At 43.7% G+C, this 12408-nt stretch overlaps 1 protein-coding gene across 3 annotated transcripts in view; it reads left to right on the forward strand.

Annotated features, from left to right (window-relative positions):
• Window positions 1–433: 433 nt before the first annotated feature.
• Window positions 434–12408, forward strand: part of LOC143940180 (low-density lipoprotein receptor-related protein 4-like) — a 169877-nt gene continuing 157902 nt past the window's right edge. The window contains exon 1 of one of the 3 annotated variants that reach the window (XM_077461325.1): window positions 434–1257. In XM_077461325.1, coding sequence (XP_077317451.1) covers window positions 1170–1257 — 88 coding nt within the window. In that variant the 5' untranslated portion in view covers window positions 434–1169. The remainder of the gene's footprint in view (window positions 1258–12408) is intronic. The other 2 variants (XM_077461317.1, XM_077461308.1) reach the window with 2 other exon arrangements.

Consider the following 12408-nt stretch of genomic DNA (forward strand, 5'->3'; position numbering starts at 1 on the left):
TGGTGATGCCATGTGCCCCCCATGTTGGTGGTCGTTGCACCATGTGCCCCCCATGTTGGTGGTGGTTATGCCATGTGCTCCCCATGTTGGTGGTGGTTATGCCATGTGCCCCCCCATGTTGGTGGTGGTTATGCCATCTGCCCCCCCATGTTGGTGGTGGTTATGCCATGTGCCCCCCATGTTGGTGGTGGTTATGCCATCTGCCCCCCATGTTGGTGGTGGTTATGCCATGTGCTCCCCATGTTGGTGGTGGTTGACCCATGCGCTCCCCATGTTGGTGGTGGTTATGCCATGTGCTTCCCCTTTGTATGCACATCTGGCATGCAGAGTTTGTGTATAAACAAACAATGACAGCTCCTCAGCCTCTGGTATGATTCCATAGTGCAGGGCAGGCTTTGATGCTCCCCCCGCCCCCCCGCATGTTGTTTTCATTATGACATACTATTGTGTCCCATTCACCTAGTCTTTACAAGTTTGTAAAAGGATCCAACAGGCGGCTGCGGGACTCCGGGGGAAGGTGTGCTCCCTTCCTGATTCCAGGCTGAAAAACACCAGGACTTCCAGGGTGACCCCACTTTCCCCTTCCCCGGCCCTGGGTGTCACCCCCGCCCCTCTGGAAGCCTGCCTGCGGAGGGACTGCTGTGTGTGGGGTCAGGGAGGGAGATCATCCGGGGGCGTCCCCCCCCCTTGCGGCTGTCTCAGTTGGATTATTCCACAAGAGGCTTGGGAGGCAGAGAGGGGAGAAGGAGCAGAATAAAGTGCGGCGCGGAGGGGTGAGTGTGCGGAGCCGAGCGATCAGAACACTGTACATCAGAGGACGGGGAGAGGAGACACCGAGCACACCGACACCGGGAGCACCGTGCCTGGCAGCGGAGGACAGCAGAGAACGGGCGCCGGGGACACACCGGGCTTGCTGCATGCGCACACGGCGGAGGGCACCGGGACTCCTGTGTATTGCATGAGAAGATCCTGATCGGAATGAGAAGATCCTGATCGGACACTGAGGATCGGAATGAGAAGATCCTGATCGGACACTGAGGATCGGAATGAGAAGATCCTGATCGGACACTGAGGATCGGAATGAGAAGATCCTGATCGGACACTGAGGATAGGAATGAGAAGATCCTGATCTGGGGGATCCACCTGCTTTGGAGGGGGTCGCAGTGTTGATGAGACCTCGGTGGAGAGCTGAGCCTGGGGGGATGAGGCTGCCGCAGTGCTCCTGTCTGACACTACTGCTCCTCCTGTGTCTGCCAGGTGAGTGCAAGCTCCATGACTCATCCATGCCAACTGGCCTTCCCTTCCACCCACCTGGCCACCAGGATCCATACAGATGTGGTCCCTGATCGACTGTACTGACCCAACCATACCACGACTGACCATTTTTATTCTGTGTCTGTACATGGTTAACTGGCTGTTGACTGTCTTATATTTAAAGTCCATGACTCATCTACTGCCCTTCCCTTCCACCTGGTTACCAGATTTTTTTTTGGTTGGCCTTGAATGTCTTCCTGATCGACTGCGCTGAACCCAACCGTGCCATGACTGACCATTTTATTCTGTCCATTCAGCACCTGTGCATGGTTAACTGGTGGTTGACTGTCTTGTGTCAAAGTCCATGGCAACCGGCCTTCCGTTGCCCCCACCTGGCCACCAGGATAGGTCCATAGACATTTTTTTGGTTCCTGATCTACTGCACTGACCCAATCGTACCACTGACCCAACCCAACCGTTCCTCCTTTTTTCGCCTGTCAATGGTTAACTGGCTGTTGACTGTCTTGTATTTAACGTTCATGCCAACTGGCCTTCCCTTCTACCTGGCCACCAGAATTGACCCAAAAATTAGCATGGGAAGTCTTCCTGATTGACAGTACTGACCGTTTTTATACCATCTGTTCAGTGCCTGTTCATGGTTAACTGGCTGTAGACTGTCTTGTATTTAAAGTCCATGACAACTGGCCTTCCCTTCCAGGCACAGTCTCTTGCAACCAGGATTGACACCATGCAAATTCTTGGAAGACTTCCTGATTGACAGCGCTGACCCAACCACACCATAACTGACACTTTTTTTTTTTTTCTTAATCCATTCAGTGTCTGTCCACGGTCCAGTTATGGTTAACCATCTCGTCTTTGACGTTTAGTGGAAATAGGTGGCCCTCTCAACTCCTGGTTGACCATATTGTATTTAAAATCCATGACTGATCCATGTCAGCTGGCCTCTTCCAGAGTCAGTCCCTGGCTACCAAGATTGACCCTGTGCAGATTTTAAGAAAACTTCCTGATTTGTTTGGTTGACCTTGAAAGGCAACGGAGCTGACCTAACTATACTGTGATTGACCATTTTATTCTCTCCATTCATCACCTGTCCATAGTTAACTGGCTGTTGTCCATCTTGTATTTAAAGCCCATGACTCATCCCTGCCAAATGGCCTTCCCTTCCACATGGCCACCAGAATTGACTCCATTAATATTTTTGGAAGTCTTCCTCATTGACAGCGCTGACCATTTTAGTTTGTCCCATCAGCGCCTGTCCATGGTTAACTGGCTGTTGACCGTCTTGTATTTAAAGCTCATGATGCATCCATGCCAACTGGCCTTCCCTTCCAAGGTCGGTCCCTGGCCACCAGGATTGACCATATGCAGATTTTTTGGAGTTCTTCCTGGCTTTATTTTTTATTTGGTGGACTTTCGAAATCAATGGCACTATCCGAACCGGACTGTGGTTGACCATTTTATTCTGTCCACTCAGCACCTGTTCATGTTTAGCTGGCTGTTGACCGTCTTGTATTTAAAGCCCATGACACATCCATGCCAACTGGTCTTCCCTTCTAGGGTCAGTCCCTGGCCACCAAAATTGACCCCATGCAGATTTTTGGTAGTCTTTCTGATATCTTTTATTTTTTATTTTTATTTTTTTTAGGTTGACCTTGGAAGTCAACAGCACTGACCCAACCATACTGTGACCATTTCATTCTGTCCATTCAGCACCTGTTCATGTTTAGCTGGCTATTGACCATCTTGTATTTAAAGTTCATAACTCATCCATACCAACTGGCCTTCCCTTCCAGGGACAGTCCCTAGCCACCAGGATTGACCCCATGCAGATTTTTGGAAGTCTTCTTGATTGACAGCGCTGACTCAGTCGTATCATGATTGATCTTTTGTTTTTATTGTGTCCATTTAGCGCCTGTCCATGGTCAGATTGCTGTTAACCACCTCAAGTTAAATGGAAATAGGTGGCCCTCTTGATGACGTTATTGATGCTTGAAATTATGATTTGGAATGGATGGCTTTAACAGCCATGGACCAGCGCTTATTAGAAATGGAATTCCTCCTGATTGACAGCACTGACCCAACCGTATCATGATTAACCATTTTATTCTTTAGATACCCATTCTGCTGTTTGTTGACTGTCTTGTATTTAAGGTCCAATAGAAACATGAGGCCCTCTCACACGACATTTAAAGATGTTGGCTCAGTGACGTTGCATTCCTGGGCCCGTTTTATATGAGTGCATAGATGTGGCATTAGGCAGGGGATTGTCTTGCAACAATTGGTGCAAGACAATCCACCTGCTTAATGCTACAAAATGCATCAAATTTACGCACTATGTGCGTGGATGTGCATTATTAAAATTGGGGTGGATGCCATTACTGATTGACAGCACTGACCCAACCGTACCATAGGTGACCATTTTATTCGGTCTATGGTCAGCTTGCTGTTGACTGTCTTTTATTTAAAGTTGAATGGAAATAGATGGCCTTCTTGAGGTTATTGATACTTGAAACTAGGATTTGGAGTAGATAGTTAACAGCCATTGACCAACACTTGTTAATAAATGGGAAGTCTTCCTGAAATGCAGTACTGACCAACTGTACCATGATTGACCACTTCTTCTTTTTTTTTTTTTTTTTTTTTTCCTGTCGATGGTCAGCTTACCGTTGACCATCTTGTATTTAAGGTCCAGTGGAAATAGGTGGCCCACTTGGACAGCCTATGAAGATGTTGGGTCGGTGACCTTGCATCCCTGTGTCTATTCAGATCTTTGGAAGTGCATTAAGATGTAATGTTTTGTATAGTTAGGCAGGTGGATTGTTGGGCTTCAATGTGTGATTTTTTGTGCATTGTCAAATGTTATTGACCCTTAAAATTAGGATTTGGAGTGGATGGAGTTAACAGCCAATGGCTAACACTTGTTAATAAATGGAAGTCTTCCTTAAAGACAGCACTGACTCAACCGTACCTTGATTTACCATTTTATTCTGTTGATGGTCATCTTATTTGTTGATTGTCTTGTATTTATCGATCAATGAAAATGTGTCCCTCTCAGACAGCATTTAGGATGTTGTTGGCTCAGTGACATTGCAAATTCTGTAGCATTACAGGTGGGTTGCCGTGCATCAATGTGCATGTCCTTTGAGTGTTGACATACTATACTGGCATATGTTTCTATTGAGTTTTTGAAATTTAGGATTTGAAGGACTGAATGGAGTTATGAACCATTGAATAAGGCTTTATGGTAAATGGAAGTCTTCTTGATACCCGTTGCCCTTTTGGACAGAATTTTTAAAAGATGTTGATTCGGTGACCTTGAGTCCCTGGAAAACATTAAGGACCCATTTAGATCTATTAGTATGTTGTCTATTCATACTGCTTTGACATGCGTTGCCACTACATTTTTTAAAGTTAGGATTTAGAGTGCATAGGGTTAGCAGCCATTGACGACAAGGACTTTTTAATACCTGTTGCCAACTCATCCAAACACTTGTAACATGCATTGTCATTGACCTCTATGGTCTTTCTGATGCACTAAAATGTAGAAAAAAAACAGGCGTGTATTTTTCAAAGCCAACGAGGGAAGCTGGACACATGTGATTTAGCATGTTGCAACACGTAAATGGTGTAAATACCAAAAAATAAAGAAGCTGTTGGCAGCTATGTTGACTGTCTTAAAAGACCACTTTCGTCACTGTTAAACTCATCTGTCTCTGCTTATCTTCATGTCGTCGGAGGGGACTGTGGTCCCAGTCTTGTCTCTTGAACGGGTCAATAACACAATTTTGCACATTTACCTTTGACCAATAGTAAATCGGCAAACATTGCTACAGGGGTATTTCTAGGTCCAAATCTTCAGATTCCAGAACTGTCCCTGGTATCTGAGGCTGCGGTCTAGTATACCATCTTCTGGCGTTGTGTACATATTTATCCTCATGTGATTGGAAACCCAAGAACTTCAAAGACATGCAGGTAGGTTAATTGGCTTCTGTCCAAAATTGGCCCTAGTATATGAATGGGGACCTTGGATTGTAGGCTCCTTGAGGGTAGGGACCGATGTGAGTGTACAGGGATAAGGCCAATTGTAGACACTCACTCAGGTTGAACTGGATGGACTGGTGTCTTTATTCAACCTTACTAACTATGTAACTAAGACAAGGACCCTCTGAGATTAAACATTGAAAACCTGTATTCCATGGAAATCCACAACAGTTGTCAGCCATGTCTTATTGCACGTCGGGAATTCCCTTTTCCTAGTTATGCAGATTCTTCTACATGTAGTAGTATATTTATTTATGATTCTATGTTAAAGAGGAAGTAAAGGCAAAAAAATAAAAAAACACACCCTGTAAGGCAAAGGCATAATGAGCTAGAATGCATAGCATACTAGCTCATTATGAATAACTTACCCGAGAACGAAGCCCCCGAAGTGGTCCTCCGTCTTCCTCTTCGCCGCTGCCATGGATCCCGGAGCGACTTCCGGGTCTCGCTGCTCCGGCGCTGTGATTCGCCGGAGCCACGATGACGTGACTCCCGCGCATGCGCACGGGAGCCGACATTCACGGCATATCACGTGGGGTGGCTGTCTTTGGGTAAATATCTCCTAAACCGTGTAGGTTTAGGAGATATTTCTTGGACCTACAGGTAAGCCTTAATCTAGGCTTACCTGTAGGTCAAAGTGGTTTGTAAGGGTTTACAACCACTTTAAGTGCCATCATACTATAGGTACGAAGTGAACCTTGCGTATAAATCTTTCCCCCTATTAAATAAGCCCATACAGGTCACTTTACTGATAACAGCGGTTTTGCGCATGGGACTTATTTTAGAATGTTTTATACAAGCGTCAATGTGTAGGAATCCTAGGAAAGGCACCCCTTCACATTTAAAATGGCATTCATGCCTGGTTCACAACTATGCAGTGCAGCTATCTGGGTTATTGTATTAGGACTTGTTGCTTTCTGTGTGTTAAAGGCCCACTAAAATAAATCTTAAATGCGCAAACAGTATCTTGAGAACGCATTTATATTTATTCGATGACTTAATGCATTAAATGTGGTGTTTTAAGGCTGCCCATTAAAATCGATAGACGCTGGAGGCACAAAAAGTTTCCAAAATGTTTGCCGCTATGCCCTAGAACTTATTGTCATGCATTGCAATGCCTTTAGTGTGTTGGGGTGCTAGTCAAAATGTATGGCATGACCGCACATCCAATGCATGTAATGAGCGTTACAGTACATACAGGAGATAGATGCAAATCGGTCCTTTTAACTTTTATTGATCAAATCTGCTTAAATTTATGCAAATGCATGTAGATACAAAAGCAGATCTATGGTCTCGGTAGCCGCCAATATTGACTGGCTTTTTGCCAGATGACCCTTCTCGATCGTCGTTGTAATGTGCCATGTGATTTGGCTGATGATCACCCTGAGGCCTGCATGGACCAATCCTCATCTGATCGCAGGTAATGATCGCGTTGGTATAGGATCCGACCCCTTGCAGCCTTCCCCAAGGCCTAAACTGCACAGGCCTCCTCCCCCCCCCCCCCCCTTTTTTTTTTTTATTTGCTCTGTAGCTTGAGATTAACTGTGATGGCAAGAAAACTGGCGTAATTCATCCTTACTGCACATTATTTATGACGGCTCCATGTTATTGACTGTGATGGCATTTTTTTTTTTTTTTTTTTTTTTTTTTTTTTTTTACAGTGCTGTATATGTAATGTGATAGTCTGCTCGGTGTCTTTTGTAGGATCTGACTTGTTGCTTTGTGTGTAATGTGGCCTTTGTTTTCTACCATGACGCTGTCCCTGTTGCATCCTCTTACATGTTGTAAACCTTGTAGCATTCACTAAGCTAGAGGACAGTATGACCTTATGTTATCTGCTGTGGTTAGGACCATATGTCTATGCTCAAGCCACTAAAATGATTCTCTGGTATAAGCTTGGAAAGGACTGTATGCCCTGAACTGTCCTTGCTGTGGATGAGGACTCTATGACCTTGTGTTATCTGTTGTGGTTAGGACTGTACATCTATGTGCTAGCCACCAAAAAGATACTCTGGTGTAAGCATGGAAAGGACTGTGTGCCATCAGTCTCTGTTGTGGATGAGTACTTTATGACTTTACATTATCTATTGTGGTTAGAAATGTACATTCTTGTACTAACCACTACAAAGAATAAGGACTGTGTGCCATGAACTGTGCATGCAGTGGGTGAGGACTGTATGACCTTACGTTATCTGAGGTTCAATCAACATTGACTATTTTTAATCATTATGCTGCTAACGTTAATAGATAGGAAAGCATAATCTATTTGTTTTGAGAGATAATAAATATATAATCTCATTTTCTTTAGTGACTTCTGGTTTCCATGCCTAGGCAAACAATGTTGTACATCCCAGGAGTCTTCGGGAGGGGAGGAAGGGGGTTTTCTCAGCTAAGCACACCCTCCTGTATGCAGGCCTGAGCTAAGATGGATTTCGGGAAGTAGTTGCTACATGAACGATCTGCCCTTACTCAAGATGGCCAAAGCAGAAATGCTAGGGGGGTATTTTTTCAAAGTGATTTTGCAGCAAAATAAAGCATGGAGACATGATCAGATGAGTTTTCTTTGAATATTCAAAACAAATAAACTAGTGTTTTTGGTTTGCAGTGCTCGTATAGTGTTGTTCCACTTTAAGACTGTACATCCATGCCAACCTTTTCTCAAACGGTTTACCCCAGAGTCACCCTTGATGTAATTTTCTGATCTCAGGGAACTAATTTTAAAGCCAATTTATCGGGGTCAGTGAGAAGAAATCCCCATACTGATGTTCAGAATTCCACTCTATCCAAAAAGATCATTGGGGTCATGCTGTCGGTGATCTTGGGCCTAAAACTTTTCAGGCACCATCAGATGGGTGGTCATTTGACCACAGCTCAGGGAGCCCCTAGCTACCTCCAGGAGGAACCCTGGTTGAGGATGGCTGGTCTGTGCACTCAGGGCCGGTGCTACCACTAGGCAAACTAGGCAGCCGCTTGGTTACACTGCTGCCTAGGGCGCTCGCCCCCAGTTGGGTCCCCCCCCCCCCCCCCCGGTAGGCTGCATTTGATGGGTGCTGGTGAGGCTGCATTGATGGGCGCTTCATCAAAAAGGTGGGGTATACATGGGCAGGGCAAAGTGGGTGAAGTCAGGGTTGGGACCAAGGGGGGTGGCAAAATTGGGTTTCTCCTAGGGTGTCAAAAATCCTTGCCCCAGCCCTGTGTGCACTCTCCATTAGAAAGAATAAGGACTGTATGTTGTGCAAAAGGACCGTATCCCATGAACTGTCCCTGCTGTTGTATCCAGTGGTAGATTAGAATTGAGCTTTGATACTTGTTAGGACTAAACTTTGATTTCCTCCAGTGGTTACTAGGTGTCCATTGTATATTAAAACTGTTACTTTGTAGTGTGTTCTTGGTTTGTGCTCTTCAGTACATTATTCCAGTCTTCTGATGTTAATATTGTATCTAATGCAGCTGAAGACTGATACTGTATGTATTATGAGCAGATCATCTTGTCACTTGGCAGCTGTTCTTCAGTCCTGAAGTCATTCTACATTTAAAGGAAATCTGTACAAAGAAAAAATATGGAGGACACCATTGTTGCCATACTGACAATCAGAATTGTCCGCCTGTCTCTTGCTTCGCTAATTTGAATCAATGACTGAAAACTGAGCCTGGAGTATGAGAAGTCTGGGTGAGGTTAGGACTCCCGACTTGCATACATGTACCGGGTCCCTGATTTAGAACCTGTTCTCATACCATGTATGTTAAAGAGCAACTCCAGCCTAAAAAGCCAAATGTTTGAAAAATCTTTACCCTTCTGCCAATACTGTTGAACAGACTGCATGGGGAGAGTCCTTAAGTATTTCAGTTAATGGCAAGAGAGCCCATTGGACCTCATTTAAGTGGAGATTTCAAGCAGCTTGTGTGTCTAAGTAGAGAACTCCTTCTTTAAAAAAAAAAAAAAAATGTTTAAAGGAGATGCCCCTTCAAGGCTAGACATAGTGCCCAGTAAGTTTGTGGACTTTTCCTAAACTATGTGGCACACATTGTGGTCATGTGTTTCATTCTTGGAGGACCTACAGGTTGGGTACAAATTCGCATTACAGAACAGCTACAATTGTATTTATAACAGGCTTGCTTTAATTTTCAGAGCATTTGTGGATTGATCATGAAGGCCTTGCTGTGAGTCGATGAAGAAAACTCTTAATGGATTCTCTTGTTGGGTCAATAAGCTGCACACTGATAAGGAAATAGCCAGCAGGGTGTTTGCTGCATGTTGCATTGACTGCCCTTTGACAACCTTGAAAATTCAGTAGCTTGTATTCACAGATCATATGAAATGGACAGCTCTAGTCTGTGGAATTGGTGACAGTGATCAGAGTGGCACCTCCCACATCACCCAGGTGTAAAAGTGACACATTGGTGCGGATTGACTAACGACAAATAGAATGTTCACCTTACAAGGGAAGTTGCACTTTGTAAGGGAATTATACCCGAAGCTTAGTGACTGAGGTTAAGTTCAACTGACTTCCATCATCCAACTATGTGCAAGCAAAAATACTCTAGATCAGTGATGACCAACCTTGGTACCCCAGATGTTTTGGAACTACATTTCCCATGATGCTCATGTGCTCTGCAGTGTAGTTGAGCATCATCAGAAATGTAGTTCCAAAACATCTGGGGTGCCAAGGTTCACCATCACTGCTCTAGATATTAGCTGCATTGCCTATTGAGAAGAGGTGCAGGGTATAGTGATGGATATAAACTTTTTATTTTGGAGGGGTAGCCAATTGGACTGCACTTAGAGTTCTGGTAGAATCCAGGCATGTGCCCGTTGGAGTGTTTGGTCTTTATAATTGCTTGAAAATAATTAGCTTTTTTTGGCTAAAATGTTTCCTGTTAAACAGCTAAAGCTAAACTTGAGTCAACAGCTAATCCACACAAACAAATTGGTGACACCTTGTTTCTGTACTGCATCACGCAGCCTGGTCATCAACAGAATACCACCTTTTACAGACAGATACAAATATACACAATCTAGCACCCCCTGTGACGAAGTCAGAAGGATGAAACACGTTGGACGTGGCTACACGGCAGCCTTAAGTGACAATAAGACACCGATCCAGAAGTGATGCACTAGATGTGATGTGTTAGAGGACCGGGGTGAAGTGCCATTTACTCAGCCTGTATAGTGTTTCTTGCGCTTTTGCATGAATTATTTTTAATGTTGCTTGTAAGTAGTTTTTATTGGGTTTTAAATAAAGTGTTTATACAGCACTACACTATGGGAGTTCCTTCTTTTCCTCTCATGTTTTTAGAGTGTTATGAGAAGGAAAAGAAATTGAAGCCTGGTGTATGAGAAGAGTGGCGAGGGATCCTACATTTAGAAAAGCGCTATATGCCGATCCGTAATATGAGGAGCATATGAGTTTGGTGAGTGCCTAGCCTGCGGGGATTGGTGTGTTCACTCTATTCACATGGTAGTTGGAAGGTGCACTTGGTGGATGTTCAGAAGACAATTTTTTATTTTTGTTTATGTTTTACACTATTATTATTTTGCACTATTTGATACGTTTTTGTTTTGTTTTGTTTTTCTTTCTCTTTCTCTTTCTATTTCAAGTGCAATTACACCTGGTATTTGTATGATTTAAATGTTTTTCGTTGTCCACAGTGCCTCCTTCAATTTAGGAGTTAATACTTCTATATGAGATTTTATTTTTTTTCTCATAGGTAGTGGCACAGAGTTTTGTAATCTTCTCTTCCTCACCTTCTTCCATATATATCTAGATCTATATCATGCATCTGGTTGGGTATTGGTGAACTATGCAGGCACCATCAAACTGGAGTCATTTTGCCACAGTTCAAGTAACCCCTATCTACCTCCTGGAGGAACCCTAGGGTACTACGGAACCCTGGTTGAGCCTGGCTGCTTGACATGCTGTGCTATTACTATATTAGCAAAGCTGCTAATGGTTAATTCTAGTTAATTTTATGGTAATACAATTGCCGACATATTTTCAGCATTAACCTTTTTTAATATTGTGGCCCATTGTATTTTTAGGGGTTTGTTCAAGTCTGAATGACTTCTGGACCGTTTCTCTAGCAGTGATGCTGTCCTGTATCTTGGTAGTATGGGAGCCTTTTTCCATAGCAGCTGGATTGCATTAAAGAAATGAAACCATCTGTGATGGCTGTAGGCAACAACTAAACTTTAGGTTATCTTATAGATCTGCTTTAGATTCTGTAGCTCTACAGCAAAGCTGAACACCTTTGCTTGACCATGAAATATACATGATGAAAACTCCTAATGATAACTGGAGAGATAAAGGGAAGCTAAAACAATTTTAGTGAGGGTCACAAGAGGGCATGTGAAAAAATAAAGGCATTTAAGCATGGAAACCTGCTATAAATGCAGGTTTGAGATTATATGGGGCTGGGCGCCAAGTATATGTAAAGCCAAAAACTTTTCTGTTGGTGTGTTTGCTGGGGAGTTTCATCCTCGCCATTTGTGCTGGTGGCCATAGTCTCCCATACAGAAAATAAGAAAATCCAGGTCATCACAGAAACAGGAGATGAGTGGAAGTCTTCAAATGGGGACACCTATTTTGGGACTCTGAGGAAGAAGGGATCTCCCCTCGAAATGAGTCGGCCATCTGGAAGGTCCTCCGGCTTGCTTGGAATGGTCTCGTGACCTGGTTGCTTTGTGGTTTCTATGGACCCTGATATGCTTTCATTATTTTGTTTGAGTATATTTTTATTTACTTAATAATTAAAAACCCTACTTGGGTAATGTGCAAGCCTGGTGCACCTTTTCTCTGCAGCTGTTTAAAGCTGGGCTTACAGTGCCTTGCGAAAGTATTCGGCCCCCTTGAACTTTTCAACCTTTTGCCACATTTCAGGCTTCAAACATAAAGATATAAAAAAATTTATTTTTTTGTGAAGAATCACCAACAAGTGGGACACAATTGTGAAGTGGAACGAAATCTATTGGATTTTTGAAACTTTTTTTTTTAACTAATAAAAAAATGAAAAGTGGGGCGTGCAAAATTATTCGGTCCCCTTGCGTTAATACTTTGTAGAGCCACCTTTTGCTGCGATTACAGCTGCAAGTCG

This window comes from Lithobates pipiens, unplaced genomic scaffold (genome assembly GCF_037356315.1).
Source record: "Lithobates pipiens isolate NorthernLeopardFrog02 unplaced genomic scaffold, aLitPip1_a1.2 Scaffold_10, whole genome shotgun sequence".
In the NCBI taxonomy this organism is placed as follows: domain Eukaryota; kingdom Metazoa; phylum Chordata; class Amphibia; order Anura; family Ranidae; genus Lithobates; species Lithobates pipiens.